At 39.7% G+C, this 19,735-nt stretch overlaps 1 protein-coding gene across 2 annotated transcripts in view; it reads right to left on the bottom strand.

The window, feature by feature from the left end:
* Window positions 1–19,735, bottom strand: part of GRID2 (glutamate ionotropic receptor delta type subunit 2) — a 756,499-nt gene that overhangs the window by 283,823 nt on the left and 452,941 nt on the right. For both annotated transcript variants that reach the window (XM_074866754.1, XM_074866755.1), the window contains exon 4: window positions 17,684–17,889. In XM_074866754.1, coding sequence (XP_074722855.1) covers window positions 17,684–17,889 — 206 coding nt within the window. The remainder of the gene's footprint in view (window positions 1–17,683; window positions 17,890–19,735) is intronic.

Below are 19,735 nucleotides of genomic sequence, written 5' to 3'. Positions count from 1 at the left end.
CTGTGTGCTACTAAGGAGGAAGGGCATCTCAAGGGCATTAACTGCTGGTGAGGTAAAAAAAACAACAAACAACCCACAAATGGGACTTTTTGTGAACACCACCAGATCAACACAAAGGAGGATCTGACTCAGTTACCCCATGAAAAACAGGATATCATCTGATCAGAAGGGTCAAGGTATGTAACATTTTATTGTCAAATACAAAATAAATGGGTGTTGCATCCTGATTTTCCCTCTGATAATATGCAGGAGGCCCCACAAAGAGAATGAGCTGTTGGCTGTGGTCTATATGGGCACAAGTGACAAAGGGAGAGAGGCAGCAATGTGCAGAAAGGGATCTATCCAAAGCAACAGGGAATCAAGCAGTAATCATTTAAGACTGAGAGGCTGCAAATAATTCCACAGTTAGAGATGAAGACAGACAAACTCTGTTTTCCTAAGAAGGTGGCAAAAATCTCCTTTAAAACTGGTATACAAAAGGAATGAGACCATAGTCGTATTATATGTATGCTTTCATGCAAACCTTAGAAAGTCAACAAGGCAAGAAGGATGAAGTGAAATACCTGATTTTAAGTAACAATTCATGTACAGGGCATCTTGAAAATCTTGCTCAATGGAAGATTTACCAGGCTAAACATTAAAGGAATTTCATAATATATTGTGGTACAGGGAAAATTAACTACAGTAAGACTTACATTAAAAAGAAGAGGTAGATATATACAAAAGAGCAGTCAAAATAACAAAATGCTCTTAAGTGGAAACTGTATGAATTGCATTGAAGTATAAACTAAAGTGTCCAGAATACAAGCAAACTATGGAAATACGTTTATTTCTAATCTATTCACTTAAATTGATCCTCAACATTCATTAACTTTCCTTGCCCTTCGTCGACTCTTTCCACTTTCTCAAGTCTTTCTGCAACAGAGTACCTTAATCAGAAAAGTAGCTTTTCACATCAAGCAATATTACTTCCCAGTCCTGTCTGGGGATGCACATTTGCACCAGGCTTAAAATTGTATTTCACACTCTTACTACATATGTGTATATATGAACTCAACAATTTGATCCTGTTGAATTTGTTTTAAAATTCAAACAAAGTATTTGTCAAAACTGAAAGAAGCTCCAACAATATCTCCCAGGGGAATTTTACGCCACTATTCCTCTTCTCCCAAGGGAAAGCATTATGCAACTGAGACATACTTCTTTTCCCTATTTTTTGTAACATACATTAGAAGTATCAAAAACCTTGAGTATATGTATCATGTATCTTTTTAGTATTGTACAAACATAAAAAAATTCCTAAAGCAAACACTAACAGTTATATCTCAGGGGACATCACTGCGCTGATAGACAGACAGCCAATATACTGTAAAGCCTCCAATTTGGCTGCTTGATGTAACAAGGATTAGTGAACAGAAAAGGCAATATGAGATTAAGATTAATTTTGGATTCAAATAAAAATTCAGTTAATTTCATATATTCTTAACACTGTTTTCTGAAAACTAACTTTCAACTCACCTCTCTCAGATCTCCAGACTAGAAAAAATATTTAGCACAAACAAAAGCATCTGTAAATTATCAGAATTGACTCTGTATTTTATTATTAGTTCTTTTGCTGAACTTCTGTACTAATAGTACACGTGCCTACATATATTTAAGTTTGCTTGTGGCAAAATAGCTGTTATAAATCAGATATTAATGTCCTTCCTTCTACCTATCAGTTTACTTTTAGATCTTAGGCCTAAACAGGTGCTTTCATATTTCTTTCTTCATTGATCGTTTCCCTCTGAAAATGGACAGAAGTCAGATGATGGCACTGATTTTTGTATCTGTCAGCAGTCTTTGATGTGGTTCACCAAGTTTTCCATGGTTCATTTCCATGGCAAAGGTAGGGAATACAATCTGAGGGGTTTGTCTCACACTTCAGTACATGCTTCACCCCTGGAAGAGTCCAAGGCCAGGTTGGGCGGGTCTTTGAGCAACCTGGTCTAGTGGAAGGTGTCCCTCCCTGTGGCAGGGGGTTGGAACTAGATGATCTTTAAGGTCCCTTTCAAGCCAAACCATTCTATGTATGACTTTACGATTTCTCACCCCATTCTGCCTCCACTCTTGTTCAGTGTGCATGTGGCAGATTCAGCTGCACTTTAGCTTGTATAAGTCTATCAACTAGTTTGAAGACAGCACTTAGCTTTCTGCATCCTATTTGAACATTGGTTTGACAGTCTGCTTGGATTCACTCTTGCAAGCCTAATTAGGATCCTCAGTAATGGCAGGCTGGCAGCCACTATCTAAACAAGATTAAAACGAAGATTGATGAAATGAACAATGAAAAAGTACTTTCAGCCCAAACTTAGAAGTTGGCAACACGGATACTTACATGCGCTAATATGGATGCCTTAACAGCAAAGACAGTAATGTTCTCTCTGTAATGAAAGACCAATGACTGTAATACACCAGGCTGAAATATAAAGCTCTCTCGGCTTGGAAGTAAATTTAAAAGCTAGTCAGGAGAAGAGCAACATGAAAAAAGGTCACATAACTCTGCAGAGAATATAGATATTTGAAAATCTGATTTTATTCCAGCTTGGAAGGAAACCCAAGAGTTTTGAAATTCTATGAAAAAGATTTCAGAGTCCAGGCTTTCAGGTAGGCTGCCCAACTGTCTTGGAATGACAGACCATAGGAAACTTGCATTTTTTTGACAGGAAAAAAAACTCTTAGCTGTCTTCAGTCAGTATCTGAGCTCTTAAACTCAACGAAGTTTTTCCAGCATTTAACTAATTTACAGAACAGAAACCACAGGCTTTATTCCTTAAATATTGATTTCAACAGCAGTGTACTGCTGGCATTTACTGCACTACAAGCACACTTTTTGGCTTATGTATGTGTTAGACGATATATATGAAACAGTATATAAATAAAACATGTTTTTATTTTATAATTATTAATTTCCACTTCCTAAAATTAAGGCAAACTGTTTCAAAAAAATTAAAAAAAAATAATCAGAGAAGCACAAATCAGATCCACATTTACATTGCTACCATGACGATCCGCCAAAGAATTATCAGGGAATATGTTAATAAGTGTGGTGTAATTTACACATTTTAAGCATACATTTAACCAGCTGGTGTGAGTAGTTTGCAGACTCTTCTCTGTGCTGATCTGTAGAATACAGCTTTTCCAACAGTAGCTAATGCCTTTAGCTCTAAGGTGCACAGTTCAAACCTGGCTGATGGTTATCACACACCAGTTCTTCAAAGTTGCCCAATTTAGAGTCTGACAGAAAACCACGTTGATGAAGAGCTGAGCATACACCACCTACCCTCCAGACTACTATCTAACTTCATGTGAGACCAAACCACCAGAGCATTCAGAGAAACAGGTCTTCACTGAGAAGGCAAAAATGACTCACATATTTTATAAACCATAGAATGGTTTATAGCCAGACTGACACACTGAATCACACTCTGAAAGGGACTAGGAGCTACTGTACAGCTCAGGTTTGAAGAGCTCACATCAATTTGAGCAGCTAAAGAGACAGAAAGTTATATTTTGCCCTTGACAGAACATCAAAGCACCTGGAAAAGTTCTACCTAAAGTACCCTGAGGCTTCCACGAGGTACATCTCTATCATGTTATCACCTGCGGATGCTGAAGATGCCATGGGCCCCAGTTGCAGGGTTCTCCATGAAACTGGAATTTTGTAGACCCAACAGCCCCTCTCTCTTGAGAGAGAAAAATTTCAGTACTACAGTGTTTATTTATGAGAAACATACCTGTCTCTGAAAGCTGCAAAGGCTATCAGGATGCATAATCTCTTTGTTCATACATATCCAGGCAATTCAAACATGAACTCTGTTTTAAGGAGATCACACATGAAAAGCTTTCATTCCTCAAAGTGTCTCAAAATGTCAAGTATGGTATTTTTGAAAGTCTCTGTTTACACCAGAGCTTGTGGGAAGCTGCTTTCATCATTGGTTGATCGAAACTGGAGAAAGCTTGAATCATACACTTTCCCTTCCCTTTTCCTTCCCCTACTTTCCCCTCAGCACATCTCACTTCTTGTTCAATGCAAAAATGGTAAATAACATATGTAATAACCTGTGGGATTTTTTCCCACTATAATCCCACAGAGAAATGCCCAGTCACATGATGAGAACCAGTGTACTTCCCTAAACTAAGGCAAGCTGGCACTGCCTGAAGGCCTTCTTGTGGCCTGGTCTCCAACTACCTGAGGAGGAGTTAAAAGGAGCCCCTGCTCTGCTGCCTTTATAACTAAATGAATGTCTTACATGAACCACTTTTTAAGGCTACTTCGTTTACCAAACAATAATCTCTCTCTTCATTTAATCTCTTTTGAATTTGTGTCCATCTAACTCCTCATTAATGCTGGCTCAGAACTCAGATAAAGCACAAAGACCAAAACAGATTTATTCCCTTCTTTAACACAGCAGGCCAACAGTATCATCTTGCAAATTTCCTTTTCTTCTTTTTCTTTCTCCTTGTGTTTTCATGTCCAGCAACTACTTCTTAAATTAATTTGTGTTGACAGCATAAACTCCTACTGCTTCTTGTTCTTTATTTGTTCTGAAATAGAGAAACTTCTGTAAGACAAAAATATTTATCTATTTTAAGATAAACATGGATTCCCTTCCCCAGAAAACTTGACATGGATCTCAAGATTATGTTTCAAGGAAGCCTAACAGTATGGTATCACTTTTCAGTCTTTGATTCAGAAAATTATAGATTCATAGAATGGTTTGGGTTGGAAGGGACCTTTAATGATCATGTAGTCCAACCGCCCACTAACAACCTCTTCAACGTTCAGGTTCATTGGTTACCATGTTACCATCACAACTAGTGACAGACCTAAATGATGGGTCACCACTGAACATGCCAGGAGCAAGAAGGATGCAGTCCAAATCCCAAAGAAGGGCATTCAGTGACTCTGTGGCAAGTTCTGTCCTACAAGATCCTGAAAAAGTAACACCACATGATGCACTAGTTACTTTTTCATATTACCATGTTTTTTTTGCATTCACCAGAGGACAAACAAGAATCTGTTCTCAGAAGGCTTAATGTTACCAGCATGCCAAAAGCTGGTTAGCCTAACAACACACACTTCAGTACTTGTGTCATTAGCTTTTTTTATGAGCAATAATTAGAAAGATATATGTTTTTTCATTGCAGAATTTGTGTTTATTGACAGCTTTAGTAGCGCTAACTGCCTAGTCACTTGTAAGTAGAGATAAAATGAGTGAACCCTCCAAGGGAGCATAGGGCTCATATTAAAAGATAGCGTCCTTAGTGTGGATGACATTGGAAACCAGTAGATAATACGTTTTTACAAAATCAAAGTGATAGTTTTTACATCTATTCTCACAGTCAGCAGAAGCAGCTGTTGTTTTCATTTATGGAAATTCTGAAATTAATCACCACCATTAATTAATTTTTCATTTGCAATGAGAGCATCCAGGACAAAAATCCAAATCTTTTGAAACTATTTATAAATAGGTTAAATAGTACTAGTCCTAACTAGGGAAAAATTCTGTGGAGAGGTGAGAAACTAATATTGCCTAAAGCTAAAATCAGCTCTTGATATCAGCAGTCCACAACTCCTCATGCTCTGTGGAGACCACAAAGTCAGCTACTGTCTGCTAAGTACTTCCAAAATAGAATAAATTATCTTACAACAGTCTTCAAAAGTATCACTGCTGATTATGAAGCATCCACAAAAGCAAGCTGAATCTTGAGGTACCCATTGTTATAGCAATGGTTTCTAATGGTGAACTAAGCATTTTTATTAATGTGCTGTTAATCTGTTTGCATTTAATTATCCAATTTGGTTGACCAAATTTTAAAAGAAAGAATTTAAATTGACATGAAGATTACTGGAACATATGTGGCAAAAACATTACAGCCAGAATAAAACTACCACACGCATAGTGAAAAAAGGAGAAAAACATGGGAGACCCTGCAGCTAAATTTCATAAGCAAACTCCATGAAAGGGGTGATAGGGTATAAACTTCTACCTTTACTTTAGAGCAAACTAATGAGATAACTTCATCAGTACCACAGGGAACATTTTTAAAATAGAAGAAATAATAACTATTAGTTCTTTTCATTTCAGTCTAACAGATGGTCAAAATGATTTAGATATTAACTACTATGAGTCAAATGTGCTTCAGGGTTAGAAACATTAAACACTGAATTTCCATGGTAGCTAGGAAATCAGTTACATTTTAGGGAAACCTAGGTAAGCTAATGCACTGGCTATACCTGTATTTACTGGTGGGAAGGAAGGAGGCAGAACTTTTCTGCCAATCAGAATGACTGAAAGCCAACATGACTTTGGAGAAAGAATTGGATTAGAAATAGTTTTCTCAGATCTTGCCTTTTTTTTTTTTTTTTTTTTAATGTATTTATTCTGTTTGGCTGTTGTCCTGGTTTTGGCCAGGATAGAGTTAACTTTCCTGTTAATATGGGGAGGCCTGGCAGATTGATTATATCACGCTCCCACAAACTCAGCAACACAACCACTATGTGCTTACAATGGTGGAAGCAGTCACCGCATGGTTGGAAACTTATGCCATGCCCCATGCCACTGCCCGGAACACCATTTTAGGCCTTGAGAAGAAAGTCTTATGGCAACATGGCACGCCAGAAAGGATTGAGTCAGATAACGGGACACATTTCCAAAACAACCTCATAGACGCTTAGGCCAAAGAACATGGCATTGAGTGGATATATCACATTCCCTACCATGCACCAGCCTCTGAGAAAATTGAGCGATAAAATGGGTTGCTAAAAACTACACTGAGACCAATGGGTGGTGGAACTTTCAAACACTGGGATATGCATTTAGCAAAAGCCACCTGGTTAGTCAATACCAGAGGATCTGCCAAGAAGGCTGGCCCTGCTCAACCAAACCTTCTACATACCGTGGATGGGGATAAAGCCCCCGCAGTGCGCATTAGGAATATGTTGGGGAAGACAGTCTGGGTTATTCCTGAACTGGGTAAAGGTAAACCCATGCGTGGGATTACTCTTGCACCTGGTGGGTAATGCAGAAGGACGGAGAAGTCCGATGTGTGCCTCAAGGAGATTTGATTTTAGGTGAAAATAGCCAATGAATCAAACTCTCAAATAACCCTGTTATTGCAATTGGTGCCCCGCAACATCCTCCTGCCACATCCAAAGTCTCCTGCTCCACTGACTGAGCAAACTCCACCTCATTCCTCCATCCTTAAAGACTGTTATGACAGACGGAACCCGAAATTATGGACTAAATGAACTCAGTAGACATTTTGGAAGGATGGCCCATGGACTAAGTTGATACCTGTGAGACCCAGGAAAAAAAGGTGGTGATTCCTTAGGATGTATTTGGAACCTGATCATAACATAAATGGTATGGAATAAGGGGTGGAGACTGTCCTGATTTTGGCCAGCACAGAGTTAACTTTCCTTGGGCTGAAAGCTAGATGGCTGGGCCCAGATCGATCATTGGAGTATTCCATATCATGTGACATCATACTCAGTATATAAGGGGATGCATGCTCTCTCATTTCCCGTTTTGGTTTTGGTCAGCGGTGGGATTTCTGGTGCTGTCAGGATCGCTGCTGGGGGCGGGCTGCGTACTGGTCACCAGTTGGTGAGCAACTACTGTATAGTACCCGTTTGGACTTACTATTGTTACTGTTGTTTTGTTACTATTTCTATTTTTTTTTTTATTCAACCTACGAATTTCTTTTTTTTTGTCCCTCAGCTACCAGCTGAGTTCAAACCATGACAGCTGTTTATACCAGAGAGGTAGACCTGGTTCACATCTCACAATTGAACTACCCTCTGGCATAGGCTAGAAACCAGCATCATTTGAATATCCATCTATAATAAATGGCACATCACTAAATACCATAAGGCCAAAATGAAGAAAATCCAGGAAGAAGAAAAATGCAGAGATATGCTGCAATTTTCTTATGTTGTAAAACACACAAATGTTCCAGTTCATATTCGCTTTGGACACAAATTTCAGTGAGGGTCTCCTTATACCACCAACACCACAGATTAAAAGATGTAAAAGCACAGTCCACCATGCTACGATTCACAGGGTGTATTGGTATCACCAGACTTGTAACATCAAGTAGGCTTTTGTCTCACTTTTCACATCACAAGCATATGAGGCATGGCTGACTGCAAGATGAGCATGCCCATATCCTGCTTCTCCCCAGCTGCTGTTATTAGCAAACTTAATTAAAAAACAAAACCAATGTGCAGCCAACACAAATGTGCCAGCTGAGCTCCAGTCTACTGATAAGCAACCTTATGTTTCAGGAACAGCAAGGTACAGCCTTAGTTCTAAAATTCGTGTCAGTGCAAAGGACCTGCAGGTGGCTGCCGACTCCTGTTCTTCTAGATCTAGCCCTCCATGTTGGGATAGGTTTCCCTTTTAGACACTAAAAGAAACCACCTTAGTTAGCTACTGCAAGCACTTCATTCTGCCCCAGAAATTCCAACACTACATTGTGAACGTGAATTTCATTCTCCTCCTGATACCTTCCTGAAACTACCTAAACAGAAAGCATTGCTTTAAGTTACAGTCATGGTAACGACGCATATGATACAAATCCCTCTAAAGCTGTCTTTCTTCAACAGTGGACTTTCTTCTTTCTTTTTTCTGTAACTAAAATGTTTTATCTTTGAATTTGTAACCTATGGTAAGCAAGTGGATATATACAATCTATACTAACATCACGCCATTCATCAAGTGTAGGAAAACAACAGGAATTTTCACATCCAATCATTCAGCTATCAGCTGGATGGACTATACTCAAGGTTGAAAGAGAATAAAAAGTCAAGGAATAGGACTAAAAGGTAAATCCAAGAACTTTCTCAGATTTTTACTGAAAGGTAATATCTAGAATTCTCCAAGACCCCTGCTTCCCTTCTTGCATGTTAAAAAATGTCAGCAAAAAGACTCTTCTGCTGCATTTAAAAGATGAAAGTTTCAACTTGTTCAGCATTCTGAACGTCCCTTTACTAGAGATTTGGAAGATCCTATGAAGTAAAAAATCCTTTAAGCTCAGTTTGCAGCTATAAATTCTGTTTAATGCTGGAGAAAGACAAAAAAAAAAAAAGATATATTTCGTTACATTGTCATTAACAACAACAAATTACAGTGGAGCATGCTGAATAGGATTTATTCCACCACAAGCTATGATGTAGAGAATGGACTCAAAAAAGGCAAGTATGCTGTACAGGACAGTGCAGGTCTAAAAAGCTCAAACACTCTTCAAAAAAATTGGTGAGAAAGATTACCTTAAAGATTAGATCATTCAGCTTACTTATAAGAAAGACAGAGGAGCTAACAGTCACTGACAGTGCAAGATCTGATTTTAGCCTCTGAAGACTATCTGTCCTACATAAAGTCCAGTATAATTGACATATGCATTTATGACAAAATAACAAGAGAAAGAGATGAAAATAGCAGTAGGCAAGTTCATATGGCTGCTGCTGATCCTTCACCTTCATCACTGCCACTTAAAGAGAACTGCTTGAACAACCTTAGAGGCTTCAGTCTTGTATTTTATGTAAATAGGATTGTTTAAAAATTCCCAGAGATCATGAATAAACTTTCATTAAGAAAATGCTGAAAATCTCTGAAGGAAATGATCTTTCATATCTGCATGATGGAAAAATTACCTTTTTCATTACTGTTAGTGTCAACTAACTACCAGACACTAGCTACTACTACATTCAGCAGTGCCCAGAAAATTATGATGTACATACAAATGTGATAAACCATCAAGTCACCCCTCAGCCTAATGGGAAATCCAACAGGCTTCCCATGAGACCTGTGGATGCTTTTTCAGCCCATCACTGGATCAGTTCATCACTTCTGAATTCAACTAACAAATTCTTTCTCTTCCAATTTACATGTTGCCTTTACAAGAAGAAACTCTTCAGGCAGTAGAGTTAATTTAAAAACATAAAACTCAGGTTGGGTTTCAGATGGTAGATGAATATGCTTTTACAGAAAACATATGGATGTACACAAAATAATGTTACTATTTAGCTCTTATGCACTATACACAGCTATGCAGGCATTATTCTTATCAAGGGAAGAAGTAATGAAGTATAGTTCAGTAACACCTTCAAAGTCACATAGCACATGTGTGGCAGAAGAAGAGAATCCAGCTTTCCTAAATCCCAGTTTGATTCTCATTCCTGAACGTACCTGGGACTGACAGCCTATGGCACACATGTAAAAGGCAAACCAGCAGATTTTAAATGGCAGAAGATCAAAAGCTCAGATTTACAACATTTTAAAGAGGCATCTGTGGCAAGCATTAGCTATTAGCTGAGCTACAAATGCAGCTGTGCCACAAGTAGAGGCAAAGTACCACCTAGCACATGCAGTTAAGGGATGCATTAGAGGATAGTGTTTTCTCCAGAGCTAATTATGTGGACTTGATCTCTATCTGGAGTCTTCCACCTCTCCCTGCTATGTATGTTATCTGTCCACACCTGAACAAAAATCACTTTTATCTGCTCCCACTGTAAACTACAGAATTTTTGCCACAGGTTTCTGCAGAAGTAGCATCAGGTGCATCAGATCCTTACATCCTATTTTTAGCTGCATTCACTTCACCTCATGTCTGTATATCATGCTTTTGAGAAAATACAGCATAATGTTATTAATAAGAAGAAAGAGAAGAATAAAACAGCTAAATGCCCTTGTAACATTCCTTAGGATACATGTAAAACCCAATGAGCACAGCATCACAGAATAAGGTTAAAAAAAAAAAGAAAAAGACTGAGCTTTCATGAACTTTGAACACACAAAGGCTGAATAAGCCTTGTGGAGAATAAACTTTCCTAATTCACAGCAAATAAGTTGTTTAAAGAAATAAGCCTGTTTAGAGTGCTATGTAACACTAAAGCAAATCTCTGTCTTCAGATCTAAATGATCTGTGATTTGCTGCATGATCAGATCTAAAGCTGAAACCTGGTAAAACAGGGATTATGTCACTATATGAAAAAACTGTATTTTTTAAAAATACTTAAGTTTAAAATGACCTATTATTTTCAATAGAGGAATAATAATCAAATATAATAAAACCCAGGACACTTACCACCAGGAATACTCTCATTTCAGAGACTAAATGTTACTTCTCATTGTACTCACCGAAAAAACACTGTGAGGGTTCAATAACATAAGGCATTTTTAAATTACATTTTCTCCTTAAACATTCACTTTTCTCCTTTTTTGCTTGCCCATTACATGGCAAGAACTCTTCAGTTCTTCATTTATATGCTTTATTTTTTTTTTCCCTGTCTATTTTAACATTTAATTTATAAAGAGTTCTTTTATTCATGAAAGTAGTAGTGTAGTTTCTCTTCATCCAAGGTAACCTTATGTCAGTATTGTCCCACATCAGCTTGGGGTAGAAATACAAAATTTTAATTTGCAAAAATCATGTCTTGTAGATGTCACTAATGCCTAAGAGCTACATAATTTTAATTTTCTTTGAAAATTAACAGAGACAAATAGCACAGCACCTATAGAGATTGGTCTGCATGTCTGCATACATACAGGACTTATTGCTACAACTCTCAGATTTGGCAGCTGCTAGTTTTGTTGAATATACACTTTAAATAATTATAACCCAGCTCTGTGTGCATGTGACCTTAACATTAAATAGATATTTAACAGTAAACATTTCCAATCCTCTAGCATAATCATCTGCATGTTTGAAGTCCTGACATTATGGGGCTCAGTAGCTTCAAGTTTATTGCAGAACAGAGTCTTTGGAATGAAAAAAGTTAATAATTGTTAAGTACAGAAAACATATAGTGTACATGTACAGTGAGGTGAAGAGCAGTACTCTCTCCAATCTGAGAAATGACAATGCTCACTGCATCGATGGCTTGAAATTGTCAAGCCCTCACAGCAGCTTTGTTGGCTGATACACATTGCCAAAGGTCTGAAATTTTTGCTAAATAAACAGCTGAATCTTGCTGTTGCAGCTAAAGTGTTCTCACTTCTTTCTGTAAGAGGTCACTACTCCTGCAACAGAACCAAGAGAAAGGACCTAGCAAGGGGCAGAAAGGTATACAGTCACATCTGCCGAGTTTGCTGCTGTGGTAGTAATCCCTCCACGGAGGGAAGAACTGACAGCTGGAGGAGGAATGTCTTCAGCTCCTAGACCAAGGTCTTCAGAGCTTGCCTGTCAAAACTCCAGCAAAATCCCTGGCTGATGCTAGGGCTCTTTCACCCATAGCTTACTGGATTTTCAGTGTGTAAAGTCTTCTGCTAGTCAACATAGTTTTCCTCTGTATCTAAAAACCTAAATCAGCTGCATCATCTCTCCCTTGTAGTCTTCTTATCAGCTCCTGGAGTCTTTGCACAGAACACCACATTCATATTTCTACAAATAAAGTTGTAAGCAGAGACATACTGACAACATTTTGGCCCCATTGAGGATACCTGATTTGCTTTCTAAAGTCTTGCTTCCCAAAGTTCCTTTGTTATCTCCAGAACCTTCACTGGAACCTGAGTTTCCTGGCCTTTTCCTCCTTCTACCCAGACTTCTAACACTTGGCTTTAGAAGTCCTTGATTTGCAAGGTGGACTCAGAACAGGGGTGGTTTCTCTCTTCCCTTTCCTAAAACTTTCCTACTCTTGTTTTCAGATGCCTTCCTGCCAAGGCTGACTTGGTGATAGAGAACTTCTTAGCCCAAAGAGTCGCTACTCTTTGCTAAAGCACCAGGTGGTTTTTCTTCTCCTTTTTCTCATTTTCTGCCACTTGATGCTGGATTTTTGCTCATACTGAGCCAGCAAGGACTTCCTTTCCATTTTCCCCTGTATGGCTTTTCATATCCTGCAAGTTCATCACAGATCAGAAGAACATGTGCAAAAAAACCTCACCCAAAATAAAAAGCAAACAAGTGGCACACAGTTCACATCAGTCACCAGTGCCGTCAGACAGCATAGCAATTTCTGTGCAAGATGGTAGATTCTAAGGTGCTTTTCAGTAACCACAAAAGTTTCAGTGGGAGTATTTTGATTCACTTGTGGGACCTTGATTATTTGAGGGTACAGAAAGACCTCACCCTACTGAAGAAAACTGAACAAGTCACCAGTGTATCCCGGGCAAAAGATTCTCCCAGATGCTGCTACAAACTGATCTGGGGAGAGGTCCCAATCTCTGATAGATGCATACCTCCACAGTACTTAGCCCCACTGAATGTCACTATTTCAGCAGAATTTTTTCTCTTCTGCCCCTCCATCCCCAGGTCAAAGCAGAATAATCCAGCCTCCTCAGCCAGAAGAGAGAGACTGGGAGAACAACCCCCCCACAGTCCAGGAGGAGACAGTCAGTGACCTACTGCATCACACAGACACACACAAGTCTATGGGACCGGATGGGATACACCAGAGGGTGCTGAAGGAGCTGGCTGGGGTGCTCGCCAAGCCGCTTTCCATCATTTACCAGCAGTCCTGGCTGACTGAGGAGGTCCCAACAGATTGGAAACTGGCCAATGTGACACCCATCTATAAGAAGGGTCGGAAGGATGATCCGGGAAATTACAGACCTGTCAGCTTGACTTCAGTGACCGGGAAGCTGATGGAGCAGCTCATCCTGAGTACCATCATACAACACATGTGGGCCAACCAGATGATCAGGCCCAGGCAGCATGGGTTTATGAAAGGCAGGTCCTGCCTGACAAACCTGATCTCCTTCTACGACAGGGCGACCTGCTATTGGATGAGGGAAAGGCTGTGGATGTTGTTTACCTTGACTTTAGTAAGGCCTTTGACACCGTTTCCCACAGCATTCTCCTGATGATACTGGCTGCTCGTGGCTTGGATGGGCACACGCTTTGCTGGGTAAAAAACTGTCTGGGTGGCCGGGCCCAAAGAGTTGTGGTGAACGGAGTTAAATCCGGTTGGTGGCCAGTCACGAGTGGTGTCCCCCAGGGCTCGGTTTTGGGGCCACTCCTGTTTAACATCTTTATTGATGATCTAGACGAGGGGATCGAGTGCACCCTCAGTAAGTTTGCAGATGACACCGAGTTGGGTGGGAGTGTTGATCTGCTCGAGGGTAGGGAGGCTCTGCAGAGAGACCTGGACAGGCTGGAGCGATGGGCTAAGGCCAACTGTATGAGGTTCAATAAGGCCAAATGCCGGGTGCTGCACTTGGGTCACAACAACCCCCAGCAGCGCTACAGGCTTGGGGAGGAGTGGCTGGAGAGCTGCCAGTCAGAGAGGGACCTGGGGGTGTTGATTGACAGCCGGCTGAACATGAGCCAGCAGTGTGCCCAGGTGGCCAAGAAGGCCAATGGCATCCTGGCTTTTGTCAGAAATAGCGTGGCCAGCAGGGACAGGGAAGTGATCTTACCCCTGTACTCGGCACTGGTGAGGCTGCACCTTGATGTCTGTGTTCAGTTTTGGGCCCCTCACTACAAAAAGGACATTGAATTACTCGAGCGTGTCCAGAGAAGGGCAACGAAGCTGGTGAAGGGTCTGGAGCACATGTCATACGAGGAGCGGCTGAGGGAACTGGGGCTGTTTAGTCTGGAGAAGAGGAGGCTGAGGGGAGACCTCATTGCCCTCTACAACTACCTGAAAGGAGGTTGCAGAGAGCTGGGGATGAGTCTCTTTAACCAAGTAACAAGCGATAGGACAAGAGGGAATGGCCTCAAGTTGCACCAGGGAAGGTTTAGACTGGATATTAGGGAGCATTTATTTACAGAACGGGTTGTTAGGTGTTGGAATGGGCTGCCCAGGGAGGTGGTGGAGTCCCCATCCCTGGAGGTGTTTAAGAGTCGGGTCAACATAGCACTTAGGGACATGGTGTAGTTGGGAACTGTCAGTGTTAGGTTAATGGTTGGACTGGATGATCTTCAAGGTCTTTTCCAACCTATATGATTCTGTGAAGGACATTAGAGAATTTGACTGGCCCCTCCCTCTCATTTTACATTAATCATTAACTAGTAAGGAGACATGCTGTGATATCTGCTCCCAAGTCTTCCTGGCTTTCCATGTCCTGCAGAGGGCAAATTAATACTTAATGGTTAAAAAGAAGGTGGGGTTTTATCTCCATAGCCAGAAGAGTGTATTTACATCTTAATCTCCATTTTCTTGAGTATATAGGTATAGCTCTCATTTCTTGAAGCTCTAGAGATACAAAAGCTGGAGAGAAAGAAGGAATCTAACATGAAAAGGCAAGGCTGCTTTAAGAACAAAAAAAAAGAAGAAAATTCAAACCCAGAACTTTCTTACTTAAAAATGAGAATTTAAGAGTCAGAACAAAGATAAATTCTACCACATGGAATCTTCATTTTACAGACTGCCTATTTACACAGGCCAGTGTCTAACTATTTACCCTGGAAAAGTTGTTACTTGCATAGTAATCAAGCCGATGCTTACTACAGCTGCTGCAGAGTGAATAAAGCCTCTTCTCAGCTAAACAATGAGGGGGTTCAGCCAAATCTATCATCCAAGGAGGGACCAAGCAGCAGATACTATGTGAGATCTGGGGAGAGAGGCTTACAGCTGAATCCAGCTAGGCAGCCAAAAGCATCTCCTGGGCAGGAAAGCCATAGAAACCCCAAGGCCTTGTCTACATATGCAATTGTTTCTTACGAATTTTGTAAATTTTACGTGCTAAATCGACTAGGTTAAACTGAATTTCAAAGTTGAAGTGATCATGCACAAGGCACAGTCTTTGGAATAAGCATGTCCACACTTGAATTTTTTAGGAATATCTTAACCCATTGGCAAATCATAGGCTTTATAACATGTTTGTCCATACAGTACAGCTGTGGTTCAACTGCAAAATAAGTTTTTAACATCCACTGTCAAAGCTATCCCAGCAAATTTCTCCTTTCACTGACACTGAAGTTTGGAGCGCAGTTGTGTAGTTCATTCCCTGCCACCAACAGAAATAAAGTACAGAAGTAATCATACTTCTATTTGAGTAACTTTTCCTATTAAGAGGCTCCTGCTGTCAGTTTTTCCAGTCACACATATTACTCCAAATAAATGCTGTTATGCTGCCAAAACCTGTAAGGTAGCACCTGATGTGAGACACTCTCTTTGAACCCCAATCACAAAAGAAGTTAATGACCTTTCCTGGTAGTGTTACAGTCTCCAGGAAAAGAGAAACATTGGGAGATTTCTGTTGTTGGTTTGGGGTTTTTTTGGTTGGTTTTGGATTTTTTTTGGGGGGAAAGGGAATGTCAGGTTTGGTTTAGTTGGTTTCTTTGTTGATTTTTGGTTTTGGGGGAATTTTGAGAGGCCAAAAAGTGAGAACTCTAAAATAAACTGTTTACATTCTTGACAACACATACATTGCAACTTCAAAAGATGACAATGACTTTGTTACTATGCTCCGGTCTGAAAAATAAATGATAAAGAAAGTGTATTTTTTTTTAGAAAGAGTGTTTCTCTTTAGGAACAATACAGGAGTTTTGTTTCACTGAGTTATCGTAGTTAGAGCCCTGAACTCTGTTGCTTTCAGGCTGAAATGTAAAATACCTTACAATGCCACTTACTGAAAAATAAAACATTTGTGACTTGGGTGATGAAAACAGTGCAGAACAATCTAAAACATGCCCATAAATTGTTTACATTTTATAAGGCACTGCAGACATTTGAATAGAGCAGCAAACCCTCATTACTCAGAACTAGCAAGCTTCAGTGTGTAATGAGGAACGAGAATGCCTAGCCAAAAAAAAGAGCAAAAAAAAAAAAATCTAAGAAACAAAAAGTCCTCTTCTAACTGATGTTCCTAACAGGCACTCACTTGAGACTACATATGTGGAGTTAGCTTTTAAGCTTCAGTTTCTGAAGACCTAAGCAATAAGAAAGTATAAAAGTAAGGCAAGTTACAACTACATACAAAGAGAAGCATTGCAGAGAGAAAGTGTATTTCTGTGGAACAGAAAACAAATATATTTTTAGCCATTAGTTGGTGATGAAGAGTATAAACGCATGCAAAAAACCCACATCACAGCACAGTGCTGTGTAAAAAAACCCATGACACTCAAAGAAATTACACAAGTCATGGTCAAATGTGATATGTAAGTCTTTTGTCCCTAAATCCTGAAGAGCTTTTTGAAAATTCTGTCCATAGTGCTTGCAGTTTTTGTTTAAATACCTAAGCACAACTTTATAGCCTATTGTCTTAAATTCTTCATTCAGATGCAATCCTTCATAAGTTCCATTACCTTATTACTACTCAGTGCTACATAACAGATCATTATTGAAAATTATTTTATATCAAAAATAAATGCCAAGCAGGTAAACACATTTTATCCACAAATACATATTATATCAAAATAATAATAAAATTGTCAGTTGTAAAGATTTTTTAGTGAGGGACACAATGAGCAAGGAAATAACAATAAAATATCCACAAGCTTCAAACAGAAGTCTGAGGGCTAATTCTTCTGCATGTTTCCTAAATGCTTTTGCTCATGCAGAATGTAGTTATGCTGTTCTCTACGCACATTTACGTGCATGAAAAAATACCCTTGCACAATGATCTTTGAAGAGAGAATATCTTAATTTTTTGTTTGTTTGATTGGTTTTATGAAGTCAAATAAACTGAATCTTTTGACAAACAGGTGCATTCTTGGTCAACAAAACAAGCAGTTACCAGTGATAAACACATACCTCTGTTATGAATGATCTGGCTGTCGAGGGGTTCATTATAAGAATAGCCCGTCTCAGAGTATCCCGATAGCGGTTCAGTTCTTCTATTCGCATAGTGGCAAAGAGCCCTGTGATCATTTTATTGATGTTATTTTCTACTTTCTGCAGTGCTACATCCATTCCCTGTTGAGATACTTTGTCCAAGAACTCTTGTATTCCACGGATATCTAGGAAAATCAAAAGCCAAAAAAGATGTTAATTGGTAAGTGGTACACAAATAACCGTTCAACTCATTTCACAGAAGCATTTTGTTCAGTCAGGTAGACTCCTGTGGTCTTTCACTCAATATTCATTGGAGCTCTTCCTAAGCAACACTCATGGCATTTCTTAAAATACTAAAACAGGAGAAAGAATGGCCACACATCAGCTACTGTCCAAAAGAACCACTAGAAAACCAACCTACAAATATTTCTAGCAACTTTCCTAATTTGGTCATTCAATCATCACACTTGTTCCTTATTTTTCTTACAGGGCTTGCACACTAAAATCCATAAAGAGCAGTGAAGCTATGATGACTGTAAGACACAGTGCTTCCTTCGAGTGAGGATTGTCAGAGGGCAACTGAGGGGGAAAAATGCAGGGTGCAGATTGTTTTGAGGCACTCAAAATGAAGTTATCCACTGCAACACTATGTAGCTTAAATGTATCTTAAGTTTATAACACTATGTAGCTTAAGTTTAATGTAGTTTAAAAGTGAAGCTTGGGCTATTCACTCATCAAAAAGTCTTAATGTTGTCCTAAATTGCACAGCTATTTATTTTCTTCAAAAACAAAACAAAAGCCAGACATACAGTTGCAACAGTACTGCCTGCTCTTGTCTGATTACCACCACTGCTGGCTGAATTTAACAAGTTTTTCCATAACAAAATGCTCTAGTAGAGCTTTCTGGCTCACTCCGAGTAAAGACTTCTTTAAAAAATGACTTGGAATGAAAGAATTCATCAGCAGAATGCTAACTGTGTTCACCACCTAGCTTGTAATGTCTTCAATGTGTCCCAAACTGAAATGGCTGGGTACTCACACCTCAAGCTGGTTGAAGCCTTTGAAAGGCCTTCTCCAGTAGTGAATTACACAGGAGTGAGCAAAGTGCTTGTTTGTGATTTTTCCTGCTCTTTTGAATGGCTTTATCTAAAACCTCAAACTTTAAGCTTAAAATTTAAAATCATGCAATGACTTCATCACTCACAGCAGGGTCTCCTGGACCTCAGAAGAATCCCTCTAGCCCCAGTGAGCCCTCACTGTCTGACCCCTACTCACCGCTGCAGCTTCTCAATCTTTTTTCTGGAGCTAAGTCACCAGTTCCCTGATGTGACTCTTCTCCCCAGCAGTCGCTCAGACCTGCTCTCCCAGAGGACATTCAGCAAGACATCCTTCCTTCTCTGCTGGCATGCCAGCTTCCTGCACACCCATCTGATCTCATTTAGGGGAACAAGACACAGCCTTAGTGCCAACAGAACAGACACTGTCTGATACAGACACTAGTTTCAGGGATAAAAAAAGAAAAAAAAAAAAAAGGAAAAAGAAAACAGTAACCCAACATCAAAAGGAATTTCCGAAGAAAGATTTCTTTGAAAAGAAAGGTTCCTCAGGTTTAGGAATGCATTTGTGGTTAAAACCCACCAAAAAATATTTCTCCCATTAGAATACCAAATGTAGTCTCTCCTAGGTGCATGGTGTTCAATCCCATCCCTGGAGGATTGCAGTTCCTGCTCTGCTTCCCTCCTCCATGGCTGGTGCTCTATCAGTTCCTTGTCTTGACAGCTCATTTTCCAGGGGACTGGTCAGACCTGAGGCCACAAGCTGATCACGTGTCTGTCTTCATGAAACATCTTATATTTGAGAAAGCTTCCCATTAGATTTTCACAACTGCTTGGCTACTCTGAGATCTTTCATCCTCACGTATCATCTTCCCCTACTCCCTGCCCTTCTTATAAGTTGGGGGTGGGGGGGTGGGCTCTATTTAATCCTAGCATGGGATGAATAAATAGGGGATGAAGGATCTCAAAAGCCTTT

Source organism: Strix uralensis, chromosome 4 (genome assembly GCF_047716275.1).
Source record: "Strix uralensis isolate ZFMK-TIS-50842 chromosome 4, bStrUra1, whole genome shotgun sequence".
In the NCBI taxonomy this organism is placed as follows: domain Eukaryota; kingdom Metazoa; phylum Chordata; class Aves; order Strigiformes; family Strigidae; genus Strix; species Strix uralensis.
This window is presented reverse-complemented; position numbering and strand designations above follow the sequence as displayed.